This window comes from Parasteatoda tepidariorum, chromosome 3 (assembly GCF_982258835.1).
Source record: "Parasteatoda tepidariorum strain Cologne lab strain chromosome 3, Ptep-v5.0, whole genome shotgun sequence".
Lineage (NCBI taxonomy): Eukaryota > Metazoa > Arthropoda > Arachnida > Araneae > Theridiidae > Parasteatoda > Parasteatoda tepidariorum.
Genome location: NC_141757.1, coordinates 85,291,983 through 85,309,706, shown reverse-complemented (window position 1 = coordinate 85,309,706; position 17,724 = coordinate 85,291,983). Strand labels below are relative to the sequence as shown.

The following is a 17,724-nucleotide window of genomic DNA, read 5'->3' as shown; positions in this document are numbered from 1 at the left end:
TTTATATTTTATACCATAATTTTTTTACTGTATAGATGAAATGAATGATACACAATCACGTAACTACCAAATTACTTGGCAATGTTATATTTGTTTGTAATTTACTTTGAATAAAAAATATTTTTAAAGAAATTTTTCATTTCGAACGGTGGTTTCTGAAACCATTTTTCTTAATACTGCGCAATATCTTTTTAATGTCAATCTGAAGACCTGAAGTTAAGAGGAATTTGAAGTTAAGAGAACGCCAATCTGAAGTTAAGAGGACGCTAATCTGAGGTTGAGAGGACGCCAATCTGAAGTTAAGAGGACGCCAATTTGAAGTTAAAAGGAAGCCAATCTGAGGTTGAGAGGACGCCAATCTGAAGTTAAGAGGACGCCAATTTGAAGTTAAAAGGAAGCCAATCTGAGGTTGAGAGGACGCCGTACCGGGGGGAAACTTTTCATGGCAAATTCCATTTTACCCCCAAAACTAATTTAAAATTTGGAGTATAGAAAAAGTGAATTCAGGCAAACCTAGAATATCCCAATGCGGAAAAAAAATTGAAAATATCAAAAGGTAAACAAATTTTTGGACGGGAACTTCCCCATTGCGTAATCCTAAGTTGAGTTATCATAATTTATTCTCATTTCAATAGTTTGAAAATTTCTTTTCAATACTTGAAGTTTCATGGCTTACTCTAGGTTTTTTTCTATACCATAAATTTTAAAAAACTTATAGAGGTGAAAGAAAATTTGTGATGAAAAGTTTTTCCCGTGGTACAGCATCCTCTTAAACTGTGTTAAAGGTAGTGTTTCACGTATATTCCCAAATTTGTTTCCGCATTCATTTATTTAGTGAACTATTTTCCTCAACTGCATGCATTCTCCAAAACATACAAAACTAAACTTTTTTTTTCTGTTCTCGGCCGTTGTAAAATTAAATACTGGGGGCGTAAGAGATCAGTAGGCGACCTTGATGCGAAAGATGCGCAAACTGGATTCTCATATGTAAAATGAAGGCCATCCTTAACTTGATCGTCTTTCATAATCTGGCCGAGGCCTCCACAAGGGATTCTCATCTAAGGCCGAATCTAAGGAACACGAAAACTGAGATCCAAAGAAAACCTGCCTTGAGACTTCTGAAATCTTCTCTTTTTCGAACAGGTAGGAATCTTCATATTATTTTCACGTATAGCCAATTCATTTGACGCAAAACCTCGTTCCACCCTTTGTTTTAAAAATTAAAAGCATATAATTTTATGTCGGCAAATTGAATCTTAAGTAATGTAAGAAATGAGGAAAGAAGGCAAGATGATATATTAAGATAATCTTCTTAAGATCAAGGTGATATATAGAGTGATATTGTAAAGTATCCATGTGTTTCAAACATCGCAACCACTATATTATAAACAATATTCTTTCCATTCATCGTGAGTACAATGCCTAGATAAGAATTCAGAATATTCGATAATTATCGTTTACGGTAATGTAGTGACTATTATTGATAACGATAAATATCGAATGCAATCATATCATAAGAAATACTAATAACTATAAGTATTGAATACGATATAAAAAGTGTATAGTCGTATATAATAGTGCGTATTGATAATTTTCATTCTGGAAACAAAAGTTTTTATTGAAGTGAAAATAACATAAAATATTTAAAATAAATACCACTGTAGATCGTCAAAATGTCAGAAATGTGGAAAAAGAGCAAGGTTGTGTTTGGAGATATAAATGAGATTAAACATCAAGATAATCCTCTTAAGAGCAAAAAGTATCGATGGGTCTCAAATATCTAGACCACTGAATAAAAAAAATTTCTCGCCATGAATCGAAAATACAGTGTCTTATGATATAGATTACGTAATAATTATCAACAGATACTGCCCGATTATTACCAATGACAATTTTTATGGAATACAAAAAACCTCGCAAAAATAAGGAACAACGATAAGTATTTATATTATAGATAGTTATTATCGTACATTGCCGTGAGTATTGGTAAATTTTATTTTTCTAATAAAATCATTTATTTCAGTGAAAAATGCAACAAAAAAAAATTCAACTAAAAAATATTGCTATCGATCGCCAAAATATCAGAAATAAAAAAAAAGAATATAGTAATGCATCGAGATGAAAACGAGATGATATATCGAGATAATCATCTGATGAAAAAAGTGATAAGCATGAAGACATTGTTAAGAATCGATGTTCTTAAAATATTACGATCGTAAAAGTATTCCATAAAAAATATTCTCGTAAATATCGTGAATACAATATCTTATGATAGAATATGATTAGGAGAATTATGATCCACAACTATCATATGTTTTTTATTCAACGACAAAAAATTTGAAATATTAAAAAAAAAAAAATAAAAACATTTAGAAATGAGAAAGCACATTTTTATTTGAACTAGTTATTTTAAAACGTTCACTTAGTTAAATGAGTTTTTTTTAACTGTTAGTTAAACATGGTTTAAAAATGTAGGGTGAATTTTAACGTTCCTGGTTCATAGACAAGAAATGAAAAAAATAATCCTCTTCAGACAGATTACATATGATGACTGAAGTATAATCTTCATTGACCAGCAGATTGGTATTGAAAAAGAAGTCATTCAGAAATGAGGAAAAATATTTTTATCCAATTTATTTTATTTTAAAACATTCACTCGGATAAATTAGTTATTCTTTTTTAACTGTTAGTTAAACGTTGTTTTAAAAATGTAGAATGAATGATAAAGTTCTTGATTTAGTAACAAGAATTGAAAAAAAAAAATTTTAGAATCATCTTCAGACAGATTACATCTGACTGAAGTATAATCTTCATTGACAAGTAGATTGGTATTAAAAAAGAAAACATCCAAAAATGAGGAAGAACACTTTTATTCAAACTACTTTATTTTAGAGCATTCACTCAGATAAACGAGTTTTTCTTCTTAACTGTTAATTCATTATGGTTTAAAAATGTTGGATGACTAGATTTAGAAGCAAGATTCTTCATTTAGAAACAAGAACTAAAAAAGCTATTTAGAATCTTCTTTAGTCAAACGACATATCTATCTCTTCATTATTTACTTTTCGAAAATTATATAATCGTATTGTTCTTATTTATTAAATGACTAAATAATATTTTGAAGTCTATTTTGTTTCTTTTCAGTTACTGAAATTCGTTCCATTTAATATATTTCTGAAATTTTAGATTTTTGAAAAATGAATAAACATTATTAAAACTTTTTCAAACTATTTTTTATATTTTTGGAAAAACATAAGAACTCTTACAATCTTAAAGCTTGAAATTTGATAAACAACAAACTTCAACGAAAGAATGAAATGAAATATGTTCAAAAATATCAATTAGTTATGCATTAAATAAGGAAAATAAGTTTATGTAAATTTCCGTTGAATAATGGAGGAAATAAAAATCTTTTTTTTTTTGTCTGAAGATAATTCTTCAAGCCTGGAATCAAATATATAAAATCAATCATCTTAAAACAAGTTTAGTTTTTTTTTTTAAATTTTTTTAACACTGCTTAATTTCGTATTAAGCTAAAGTGATAATAAATAATATCAATAAAAATATCAATTTTTTTATTCTATTTATTGAAATCACCATAATGAAAATTAAAAATATGCCCTTAAAATACATATTTTGTAGGCTACGAAATTGAATTACAAGCTAAAAGTAAAAATATCTTAAGAAATTTGTAAAAAAAGGTTTAATTGTAAACTACTTCTAATAATTCCTAAAAACTTACCATTGGACTTGAAGAAAATCATTGGATTTGAACTATAGATAAATTTGGTTAAATAATTTCAATGCATTCTTTTAGTCCAAAATCAGGTAAAAATATTAAAATAAAATAAAAGATCAAAGTTTATTTCAAACGTTTAGATTTATGCTTATTTGGAAATGAAAATTTTAAATAAAAAGTATTAATAATACACATTTTGTTATTAATGTTATTAAAATGCAAAATAATAGTACTAAAAATATATCATTGAAAGACTTTTTTAAGGCTGAGTTATAAGTTACTTTCTCTAACTCACTCTCGAGTTTGAAAAAAAAAACTTCTTAACCTTAAAGATCTGAATATATAATAGACAAAATAATTTTAATGCATTTTTTAATAAGAAAGAAAAGTAAAAGAATAAAAATAAAATAAAGCAATTATATTTTTTCAAACTTCTGTTTTGAAAGGATTGTTTGCTTAAAATACGAGTTAAATGAGGTTTTAATAATCAATAAATATGTTATAATGATTAAATTGGTGCTATTACTTGATTATTGACATAAGTGAAATATAAACGAAACAAATTATTAAATTATTTTTTTATCAGAGGATTATATAATTACAAATCTTTCTAAGCAGAAAAGTTCTGCTCATATTTTAACACAAAAACTAAAATCAATTTATCGTTAAACTTATATTTTGGTATATTTTTTAGCATGTTTGCTATAAGGAAGAAACTTAGAAATCTACTTTACATTATTGTTGCAATGTAAATTTTAACAAAAAAAAATTTAATTTTAATATTTATAAAGAAATAATGTTTATATTTTCAGTATGATTGCAATATAAATATTTCCCTGGGTGTTTCAAGCTTAAGCTAACACGCTTAGTCTTATAACCAAAGGTTTAGAAAAGCTCAAAATGTCTAGTAGAAAGAATCAAATTTTATTTTAGGAACTAGCAAGCCAAAATAGTTCCTATTTCTCTTTCACTTTAAAAAAAAGTAGATGAAATTTTATTGAAACATTGCAAACCAGATACGATGTTCTGGATACCCAGGAGCCCGGAATTGCAGACACATGCTTGAAATTAAGTAAAAAAAAAATTTTTTTATGACTTTAACAAAAGTAAATGCCACTTCAAATCTTCATTGAATTGTAAAGAATAAACAGCATTAAACTGTTAAATATGCTTCCTTTCTTTAATTTTTAAACTTATTTAATATTGAATTAACATAAAAAAAGTGGATTTTTTAATGAAAATGTTTTGATTAAATTTTTTTAGCACATGGTTTTTTCGATCTGAGTGAATTACAATAATCTTTTTCTTGCATTCAAATTATGTACATATAGAAAACAAGAAAAATGTAGAAAATAAACAAAAATTAAAATATAGTCCTAATAAAGAAATTAATTACGAAAAGATGATGTAAGTTCTTCTTCAATCCACACATAAAGCACCGAAATCTGGAGAATGTCAACATTCACGTAGTCGCTTGGGGTATGTCCGAAATATTTGCTAAATACCCTTATTTCTGACTCTCACCGGTGAATGTCAACAATCAAATAGTCGCTTTGGTGAATGTCCGAAATATTTGTTATATCCTATTTTATATTAATTTATTCGTTAATATTATTCTATTTATTTGATATATTTATATTTATTCTATATTTTAATACTTACTGACGATAGATTAGAAGAAACATCAGTGTTTGGAGTATCGGGCAAATATATACCGGGCAATGGCACTTGACCTTAAAAAAAACATCAGTGTAGGGTATACCGGGCACTGGCACTTAACTTTAAAAAAACATCAGTGTAGGGTATACCGGGTAGTGGCACTTAACCTTAAAAAAACATCAGTGTAGGGTATACCGGGCAAATGTATACCAGGCAGTGGTACTTAACCTTAAAAAAACATCAGTGTATGGTTAAAATATCGAATAAATGTAATTATATCCACGAATAAATTAATATAAAATCGAATGTAATAAATATTTCGGACATTCACCAAAGCATATCTGTGATTGTCGACATAAAGCGGTGAGGGTCCGAATGTACAAGAATGTAATGAAATATTCGATCTTTCACCGACGTATTTGGTGTTTGTCGACATTCACCGGTGAAAGTCAACATAACAGTCGCCGTGACACACACATATATATATATATATATATATATATATATATATATATATATATATATATATATATATATATATATATATATATATATATATAACAAATAACAAGATAAAACAATTAACAATTAAAAATATCTTACGGACTTTTAACGTATGTCACTTTACTTGTCAAGTGTCATAACTTACGTAAATCGAAATCTTTCAACATCTGTGCAAGTTTGTTAAATCTACAGCTTTTTTTCCCATTCTTTCTGCTTATGTCTCACTAAAACAGTTAATCACAATTCTTTATTTTTTTTCTTCTTTGCGATAGTTAAGGCTGTTATAATTTAAGCGTATTTGTCCTTTTCTCCGACCTCGACCCGTTAAGAAATAGTAATAAGGTCGCGTTAATTAATTTTAAGAAGCATATTTATTCAGATTTCAAAATTTATAATTGTAGATGAGGTGTTAATTATGTTTGGGTTGTTAAATTTTCAATCAGGTGAATGCTTGTTACCCAATGCAAGGCGTAACATCTGAGTTATTCTATTTTTGAGGAGTAAATTCATATATTAGCGATGCTGTTTAGGATTGATTCCACTGAAGACAATTTAAAATTTAATAAAAATCCTTATCTTCACCCCTCATTAAAACAGTTTAAAATTATCTAAAACACTTTACACACTTTTGTTAATTATGTTTGGGTTGTTAAATTTTTTATCAGGTGAATGTTTTTTACCCATTGCAAGGCGTAACATCTGAGTTATTCTATTTTTGAGGAGTAAATTCATATATTAGCGATGCTGTTTAGGATTAATTCCGCTGAAGACAATTTAAAATTTAATAAAAATCCTTATCTTCACCCCTCATTAAAACAGTTTAAAATTATCTAAAACACTTTACACACTTTTGTTAATTATGTTTGGGTTGTTAAATTTTTTATCAGGTGAATGTTTTTTACCCATTGCAAGGCGTAACATCTGAGTTATTCTATTTTTGAGGAGTAAATTCATATATTAGCGATGCTGTTTAGGATTAATTCCGCTGAAGACAATTTAAAATTTAATAAAAATCCTTATCTTCACCCCTCATTAAAACAGTTTAAAATTATCTAAAACACTTTACACACTTTTGTTAATTATGTTTGGGTTGTTAAAGTTTTTATCAGGTGAATGTTTTTTACCCATTGCAAGGCGTAACATTTAAGTTAATCTATTTTTAAGGAGTAAATTTATATATTAGCGATGCTGTTTAGGATTAATTCCACTGAAGACAATTTAATATTTAATAAAATTCCTTGTTTCGACCTCTCATTAAAACAGTTTAAAAGTATCTAAAACACTTTGCACTAATGATTAAATTTCCGCAAATAACAATTTTCGGAAAAATATTTTGTATTTATCATCGTATTTTTGTCATAGAATTCAGTATATTTTAGACAAAAATATAACGTGATTCGTCAAAAGTCCTCCATTGATATTATATATTTCACCTTCTTACGATGAAAAAAATTTTTTTTTCTTCCTTGAGAACTATAATATTTCAATTATTGTAGTCCATAACTTATATTTTTGAATTATACGCTACATTTTAAGGATATTTTCAGTACAATAGCATAATTTATTCAAGATACTAGATAATTGTTTTAGAGAATAACCAGTCCCAGTTCTTAAATAAATACATTTTAACTTTTTTTGATGACAGCGATAATTAATTTTATAATTTAATTTAATAAAATACAGGTTAATTTTAAAAAAATTCATGAGTTAATGATATCAGAAAAAAAAACAATTTTATTTTTTAGTTTATTCTCTAAAAAAATCTGGAGTGGTATCTAAACAATCAGGCTTTTCATTCGATTGCAAATTAAGATCTCATATGTAAATTTTTTTTTGATACCTATCGTTATTTATTTGAATTTTAATGCCGCTCAGTCAATTTTAGTTTCAGAAAATACCTAAATATTTATCGAAAAAAAGCTAAACATCAAACTGTTTTTTAATTTTTTAAAAGTTTGTGTACACTACGGGTAAATGGACATATTCTTCTCTTCCAGGCAAAGAGCCAATCAGTTCACTTTTGTCTCTACCCCCTAAATAAACTTCAGCTTTTTATTTTGAGATTCTTAAAATATTTTGAGAACTGTTATAGATAATTTCTGGATTTTCAATTTCATTTCAAATAAAACTTCTTTTATTTAGTTAAAAGGGATTTAGTAATTATGATAATAAATAATTGAAAAAATTATATGATAAATCAAGCAAAAAGAGTGCTAATTTTTCAGCTTTTATTTTGATAACTTTTCTGTTAGAAGAATATTTCTTGCCAAAAAATATATTTTTACGGACATAAAATTAAAAGCACGTATTTTGTAACAATTATTAAATGATTGCATCTTTGAAAAGAGCATTTATTTTTTTAACATTTTGCCCATTTTTTAATTTACTAATGACGCAAAATGTTCTATGAATAAAATATTTTTCCTGTATTTGATATAAACGTAAGATAAAAAGAGATCAATAAGATAAAAAGCAATCAAAAAGATAAAACACAATCAATAAACCTCATGTTGGTAACTTTTTAGCAAAATTTACTTTTTATTAACATTTGAATTATTAATAAGAAATAAAATTTTACTAAATGGTTTGCTAATTCCGGCGATACGAATAATATCATGCATAAATTAAATAATATAATGTAATTATGGAAATCTACTGAGAATTAGCTTTGTTAAAAATGCTTTTCTATATAATACTGTGGAAAAAAATTCCTTTTTTCTTTTTGAATATAATATATAATTCATGGTTTTTTGTAGAAGAAGTATTGAAGAATATCAAAATATTTATAGAGGAAGTATATAAGAAATGTTTACAGAAAAATAAGTTGTATTTCTTTTGCTAAGAACGAAATAGTTAAATACATACTGTTGAAAATAATAAATATGTTGGGATCTAGAAAAAATTAAAATTACAATATCTATGTTTCACAATATTCATCACAATATCAATGTTTCCCGTCAAAATTCTAAGATTGATAAAATTTACTTAATGCAAGAATATAGTAATGCCGATAATTAAATGATACTTAAATTACTAATAAGTTTTGATTTTTTTTCGTTTCCCTAGAATTCCTAATTACAAAATTTAAGAGAATTAAATAGCTGAACAAATTAAGACCCATTTGTAATTTTTTTTTCTACTAACTAAAAAAACACAAAACTAATAGTGAAAACAAAGAATGATCTTAATAATAAGTATTACTGCGTTAAAGATAAGAATTATTTGCATGATAATTCTATGCATCATAAGTGTTATTTTTCAAAATAATTAAAATTAAATTATGGTTTCCTCTTTTCAATTAACTAAAAACAAAAACGAAATTAAGATAAAAACAAACAAAAAAATCTTTATAATAAGGATTATTGCTTTAAAGATAAGTACTATGAGCATAATAGTTCTGTGGGTCATAAGTGTTATTTTTCTTAATAATTTCAATAAAATTATGGTTTAAAATAATTCAGTAGATGTAAAATTATTTCTCTTAACTTTGTAAAGAAAAGTTGTTTAGTATTGTTTATATGCTGAAATGTAAAAGTTGACCCACTCTTTTACACGTTAAGCAGCATTTAACACAAACTAATTAGCGTGTAACATGTAAAAGGAATTTAATTTTGGAGAATAACTTGTTAAATCACATAGATTATTTCACATAACTGCAGAAAAATATGAGCGAAATTTCAACTTTTTTGAAGTTAATGGAATAATATGTTAAGTAATCTTTAACGTCTTAATTTCCGAAAGAACCTTTAACCTTTTTAATTTCCGAAATCCTGAAACATGCCATAGGTAATCTACTCCAAATATAAAATATTGATTTAATCGACCAAATCTTAGAATAATACAGTTTTCAAAAGTAGAGATGCTTTGTTAAGAGTTTATCTGGCGTTTTTATACTTTTAAAAAACTAACTTTCGCAATTTCATTAAAAAAGTAACTTAACATGTTTAACCATAAAGCTCTTCAGTTGCAACATTTATTCTATTATTCCTTACAAATGAAAACAAGCAATGATCCCGGAAATAATCTTTAGGGAATATATTACGCTTTGGCAAAAAAGAAAAATGAATTTTATCACTTTATCTGGAAAAAAACATGTTTATTTACTAATTATTCTACTTACGTCGATATTTCCAATTACACCTTCTGTTAATTAATATGTTAGTGTTCTGATTAAGTTATAAATGATCGAGTTTAAAAGTATTCATGTTGTATCAACCAACAATCAATCATCTTTGACATTTTTTCAATATTATTTCACTTTTGCAATATGATGATGTAGTTAACCTGATTTAGTTAACTAACTTGATAGGTTTGTAAGAAAAATACAATTTTCAAGCAATATTTATGATGATATTATTGAGAAGTTTTTAGGTTAAATTTTTTTTAAAAATTTTCCTTTTCCTTTTTCCTTAATTTAAATTTTTAATGAATCAAAAGTAAATATCAAGGAAACTGAACAATGTTAAAAAAGAAATTTACGGCATCATGATAAATTATATTAAATTACAGTTTTCTTTTATATTAGAGGCTTACAAATAAAGGGTATTAAATTGAGTTTTTAATAAGTTGAATTAACCTACTCAATAAAAGATTTCAGAAGTTAATTTTGATTCGACAAAAATGTTTCTGGAAATCTCAGAGAACTTCATTCAATATCACGTTTTCGATACATCGAGGAACATTTTTTTATATATATTTTCGCATTGACGCCGATTTAGTTTAAGAGTATAACGTAACTACCACTACAGCTTTTAAATTCCCATTCACTAGTATATAAAGCATATTAACTTGATTCAATGAGGAAGTACCTTTTGATAAATTAGGTTGACATTTTATTTTATAATCGTCGTTGAACAGCCGACCCAAGTTTTGAGTTTACGGCTACTAATATTCAACTCCAGAGTTTTGCAATTTTGAACCCAATCCAGAAGGCAAGGGAACTATTGGATTAAATATTGGCAGAAATTTTACCTTCGTATAAGACTTTTTGATGGAACTATCCGCATTTGCGCTACATGGATAGGAGAATTACGAAAACATTCTCATGGTTAGCCTGACGGCAATGGAACACTAACCCATGATCCGTCTACCACAGATAATATTTTTTTCGTCATCACTGTGGTCGGCTCAAGCCGGGTGTAGAATTCGAATTTTAACCATCGCTGGGATTCGAACCAGGTTCACCTCATTGATAGGCGGGAGCTCCATCCCCTGAGCCACCACGGCTCAACGGTTGTCATTGTCGCTTGTCTAGCCCCACATGGTTGACTCGCGGAGGTGATCTGAATACGCCTGCCTTGACCAACACGCCTACCTCGAATGAAACGCCCACTTTGATTGGAACACGTCTAGAACAATGATGATTCGCAGTGAACAGTTGACTTACTATTGAACAGTTGTTTATCACGTTGTTGCCACTCACTCTCGATTACACACGAGATTGCCAATTTCAACACCAGAGCAATTTTTACCAACAACCGTGATCCTAATACAGCTCTCACGACCAACGCTCAAAAGCCGATGATCTTATTACAGTTCTCCCAACACTTAATATATTCTTGGTATTTAATATTTATAGTGGTAGTTACACCACATTACTCCTCCTCCAGAATTTTATCTGTGACAGAATTCGATGAACAAATACCACTAGTTGATTTATGCTATTTTTTATTTTATTTATTTATATTTTTTTCCCCTCATAATATTTTTTCTTCATTTTTGTTTTATTTATATCATTTCGTTCACTATTATTTTTTCTTCATTTTTTTTGTTCATTATCCGGGAGACTTCTTTTACTTCACCGGATTTTTTGAGAGCTATATTTAAAGCAAATCAACTGTTTAATATGGACTATCCATCAATGTTGGAGAGATCATATCACGTCCGCAAGTTACCATTGAGGGATTTATTTATCGACAATGTCAACCTTCATTTGCCAAAAGGTCAGAAAGATAGAATCAAGTTAGCATGTTTTATGTACTAGTGAATTGGTATTTAATATTTACAGTGGTAGTTACACCACATAGGAAATGCCAGGTAATGGACTTTTACTTTAAAAACATCAGTTTAAGATGTACCAGTCAATGGCCTACACAATCCCTGCCAAGTGTATGCCACGCGTTTTAGAAATATATGCATTATACTAAGCATTACGTTTGATTAAAATAATTTGCAGAAACAAGTAGTCATACATAATGTTATCAGTTAAAAGAAAGTAAGTACTGACCACTGAATATGCCCACGTTTAGTTGTTCGCTGTCCAAGTCTTCCACAAAACGGCCCAAGTACTTGTTGAGGGCGTAAGCAACTACGCCTTCAAACATGGTGGTTCAAGGAATTCTTTTTAAGTCATTGAAAACCCTGAAACAGAAAATACGTTGCTTAAAAATGAAAACTACAGTTTTGAGGTACATATGGTAATTGAATAATTCAGTTACTTGTAAACAGCCGTTGTCATTTTGCATTGTGCTGCGTAAATTGGAAAATTATCCATCATATTCTAATTATTCTAACCTTTTTAGATTTATTTTAGTGAGCCTTTACCTAGGCTTTACCTTATTTACGTACCTTAAGGTTAATTAGAAAATCTATGATCCATTGCTCAGTTATTCTAATATATTTCAGGCAGTTGGCAAAATATTGAGGGTATATTGTAAATAGCCTTATTCAAGGTTTATTGTAAAGATATGGAGCAAAATCAGTCTAATTTTGTCTGATTTACTAAATAGCCAATTCGAAAAAATCATAAAATTGGAAAATGTGTTTCTAATAGTTTTGTTAGAGAGTTAGTTGAAAGCTTGTGCTCTATTTATATATTATTTAAAATATATCTGTTTCTTATTCTTTAGAATAATTGAGTAACTAAAAATTACCAAGATTATTACCAAAAACTACTAATTTCTAAAGATTATTGCATGCAAAAAATTTCAATAAATTTTTTTTTATTTTACTTAAATTTTTTAGTCTTAAATTTTTTTATAATTAATAAAAAAAAATTTATTTACCTAATGCAAAATGTGTAAAAAATCTGTCGAGTTTGCTGGAATTGAGTTTTTTAAAAATTTTAAAAAGTAAAGATCTAAATATTTTGGTATTGTACCTTCGAATGTTTACAAAGGCCCTAAAATACACCTCTGTTTTGCAATTAAAAATGTACTTCCATGATTCTATAGGCATTAATCAGTGCGCTTAGTCTCCAAGTGGAACGTAGGTCCAAGCTTAGTCATTATCATTTCAAAACTATAATTTAAAATCAATGCGGGAGTTAAAATTTTAAATAACCAACATTTACATTGCAAACTAATAGATATTTTTATTCATCACAAAACTAACATTTTATCAATTTCAAATAAAAATTCATTGAATGATAATCAGGTGCAAGATACCAACCAATTAACTTGCAAAAAATCAGTAAATGTAAAAAATACAAAAAAATTCAATACATACTTCAATCCAGCATTTTCATTTACCTGACGTTGAAAAATTTTAAGATACCATATGAACCGACAACATTTATAAAAGTTAATAAGTTTTATCTTATCTTAAAGTCAATATGGAAGGGTTTTTCCATAGATAAAACAAAACGTAATTATTTACTATATTTTTTTTTTCAGTTATAGTTGTTTTTATATCAATGAAACATTTTTATACTTATTTTTTCTCTTAAACATGTAATAAAAGATACCGTACGAATATTAAAAATAATTTTGTTTCAATAAATTCAAGTTTACTATTATCACGAATATTAAACTCGTTTCACAGTTTTTAAATATAAGCTCGAATTTAAATTGACTGATTTTGTTTATTTGATTAATTGATTATTATTCGATTTTTTTTTGTTCCATTTTTACTCATCTTAAGTTTATTCATCATGGAAAAAACAAACTTTCCGACTTAAAATATTATTTAAAAATAAAAAAAATTGCGCTTAAAAATAATATACAATTAAATAACAAAATAACAAATACTTAAATAACTTTTAAATAACAAAATAATAAATGCTTAAATTAAAAAAAGGCATAAATTTAAAAATATAAATACACAAAAAAATTATGTCGCAAATTATAAAAATAATTTTTGCAAATTTTAAACATTTTCAATAAAAGATAAGTTTATTTCCTAAAACTTCAACTACTACTATTGATATTTATGTAAAAGTTTTAAATTCAAAATAGAAAGAAAACATAAAATTGTTTATATAAGATATTTTTCACATACACATTTAGAAATTTAGGGTGCATTAAATTTGCTGGTTCTTTAATATGATCCAAAGAGGAACCCTATCATGGTACTTTTGATTGCACTATACTGTGGTTCAATTTGTTCGAAAATATGGTTCCTCCTAACACCTTATTAAAGTTACAGCATGTTTGCTCCGCATTATAATTTATAGTACCAATATTATGATTTACATTTCAGCCGATTTTTATCAGAAGATAAATTTTAGACGAAAATCAATTTTCGTAAAATGTATGCAATTAACAGCAATCTAATGCAAATACCTCACAGAAATTAAAGTTTTTGTCTAATTTTTGCATATAAATTTGGACTTTATTTTATGTAGCATATTTACTCATTTACAACGAAAATAATTAATTTTTATAATATAAAATAATTAATTTTTATCTATTTTAGTTTGGTTCTGGAGGTACTAATATGACAAATAAGTAATTGAAAAAGCCAGGAATAGGAGATCTATAGGATTTATGCAAAAAAACTAAGAAATAAAAATTTTTTGATTGTATGAATTTCAATTTTTAATTTGTTTTTAATTCAAATAGATGTAGCTTTAAAATGTTAAATTGATTAATGACTTTTTTCATGTAAATACAATTTAAGCTTAAAAAATTTAGTTGTTTTATAACATACCTATTTATTCCTATAAGGACATGTCAATTTATTATATTTGATTGAAAAACCATCATCACTACACAAGTCGCGTAAATGATTTATTTCGAAAATAACTTCACTCTTTTTTTAATGAGTATTTTTTATACGATTTTTATAGTGTTAAATTCAAAGCATTCATATTTTAAAATATATTTTTATTTAGTTATAAACTATAAAATTTTAAAACTGATTTACGAAAAAAAATTTTTTTTTCTCTTTTCAGTGTAAATTTTAGTGTCACAATAACTGTGAAAACCGTTTTACTAGTTCGTTTCATAAAAGATTGTTATCTAATCTGATAAAAATATAATATTATCTAAAGTAACTAACGTACGATAATGATATCCAAAGCTTTTAAAAATATTTCATGCTCTCACGAGTAAGCAATTATGAAATTTTATCGCAAAATGTTTGCTTGCAGTAACAAGATGTTTAAAATACTATCAAAAGCAATAATTTTAAAATAATAACAAAATGTTTCATAAATTTTGTAAAAATTTTTGGGTTTGGGAATTATAACTTTAATAATTTAATAGTATAGCATAATAATTCAGTAAAGAAACTATAATAATTTAACACAAATAATAATTTGCTACATTTATTAACACAATTTCATTTTTTAAGAAGCAATAATTTTAGACGCTTAGAAACGTATGCATTGTTTTACTATTTAATGTATAAATATCTAATGAAATTAAAGTTATAGATAATTTTATTTTTAATAATGGAGTTAGATTTTGGTGAAATTTTCTTATTACATTTTTTTAAATGCCATTAGTAGAAAAAAATTTACAAAATGAAATGTTTGAATTATCCATTTTTTATACTTTAAATTAATTATTTTTTATTCATATGTACTGTTGATTGTGACTTTTAATTTATTGGTAATAAAATTCGAAAGTAAAAGAATTCGCAAATTTACAGATGACTTAACATTGAAATTAGGGGAGAATGTTTTTATGACTTTTAAATCAACCATTTCTAGTTAATTTTAAAGTTTTTAAAGACAAAACTCAGCGTTTAAATATGTAGTAATAAATTAATCACATTTTTTTCCTCTTTTTTTTTAGAAAAAAACATTGTTTATTAAGAGTAGCAATTTACAAGTTAGTGTAAGGAAAGTTTTAGTTAATGGTCTATTATCTATTTAACTATAAATAAATTACATATCTATACAATAATAATTTATATGAATATATCATATTCATTAATATGTCTTCCATATTCTAAAATATTAATTTCGCTAATTTCAAATATTCAATCAAATTTTAAAATGTGCATTTTACAAACAAATAAATGCTTAATTCAAAAGATTTGTAAAATAGATTAAAAATGTATGAATAAATCTAGCTTAAATAAATTGGATTTAGAATACCGTATATAAAGTTATGTTTATGTTTATGCAACATAAGAATTATTTACTTCATGTTTAAATTGAATAAAAACGTTGAAATGCGGATTTAAATGTTAGTACAAATGGTTCAATTATTTTAACTTTCTTTACTATAAAAAAATTTAGGATCAAGATACGGCAAAAAATACAGGCTATCAGGGAGCCTGCACTTTTTACTGTAAAATCCACTTTTACCGTAAAGTTTAACAGAACAAAAATCTGTATACCGTAATTTTCGTAGTATAATTTTTATATCACTGAATTCATATGGCAATGGTTTACCGGAGACTCTGGTCTTCATAATTATAGTTCTTATTTGCCACATATTTAGTAAACATACAGAACTAAAAACACTTAACCGAGTAAAGGGCTTTTATGCCAGTTTTAAGTTTTCATAAAAAAATTAACAAATTTTAACACAATTATCAAATTTTAACGCATATGATAAAACTACATTTTTTTGTTTATTTTGTAAAAGTCATTACCAAAGTGCTTTAGCAAAAATTGCCGTGCTTTTAGTTATTTCCATGGAACCAGAAACACTGTAAATTTTACCATATTCTGGTAATTTTGACCATGCTTGTTTTTTTTCAGTATAGGAGCCAAACCTTAAAGTAAAAGCTCATTGGTTCAGAAAAATATTTAGTGTTATATTTAACTCATTTTTTATAAAAAGATATTCTTTCTCTGTACTTGAATGAAACATCCGTAAGAAGAGTAAAGGTCATATTAGATTAAAAAATATACATATATGTTTATACTACTATCATCGATATAAAAGTATTTTGAATCTCATCTAATGTAACTTCTTCCAAATAAGTTACCCCCGAAATTTAGTTTCTTAAAGTTACCTATTGAACACAGTTTTGTACAAATGAAAATATATACTATAAGTTTTTTAATTAATTTTGTAATGTATTTTCGTGTAAAAATATAAAATCTTATGTTCAGCTCATGTTATAGGTCTATAGTTTTCCGCTAATAGAAAGAGAATATTTACATGAATATTATGCCATATTTTAACATTAAACGGTAGATAATCTATGACCACTAGCATGATTTTAAGGATAAAGAAAGAATAAAATATTTTCTCTCATCAGTTTTCATGTGTAATAACTTGGAGAGGTAATTAATGAGTGAACTATCTAGAATTCAACATTTAAAAAGTAAATATGTCTGTACATATGATTTTTAACCTTGAACGGATAATAAAATATGACCACCAGCATGATTGTAGAATAAAGAAAAAATAAAATATTTTCTATCGTTAGTATTTTGTGCAGTAATTTATAGAGGGAATTAGTGAATTTTTTATACTACTTGGAACTCAAAATTAAAAAGTAAATATTTACATATATGTGATGCTATTTTTTTTATATGGAACGGTAAATAAAATATGCACACCAGCATGATTCTAGAATAAAAAAGGGACAGAATATTTTCCATGATCTGTTTTCTTGCGAATTAACTTGGAAAGGTCATTAATGAGTATTTCTTACTATTTAGAATTTCACATTTGAAGTAAATAAGTTGATATATA

The 17,724-nt window shown here is 26.3% G+C and overlaps 2 protein-coding genes across 2 annotated transcripts in view; one reads left to right on the top strand and one right to left on the bottom strand.

The window, feature by feature from the left end:
* Nucleotides 1-17,724, bottom strand: part of LOC107436292 (intermembrane lipid transfer protein VPS13A) — a 169,547-nt gene that overhangs the window by 151,059 nt on the left and 764 nt on the right. Inside the window, 1 exon segment of the mRNA XM_087159737.1 lies at nucleotides 12,129-12,262. Within this exon segment, the coding sequence (XP_087015863.1) occupies nucleotides 12,129-12,225 (97 nt within the window). The 5' untranslated portion in view covers nucleotides 12,226-12,262.
* Nucleotides 384-17,724, top strand: part of LOC107436297 (terminal nucleotidyltransferase 5C) — a 154,399-nt gene continuing 137,058 nt past the window's right edge. Inside the window, exon 1 of the mRNA XM_071182499.2 lies at nucleotides 384-1,143. The gene's annotated coding sequence lies outside the window, so the exon portion shown is untranslated. The remainder of the gene's footprint in view (nucleotides 1,144-17,724) is intronic.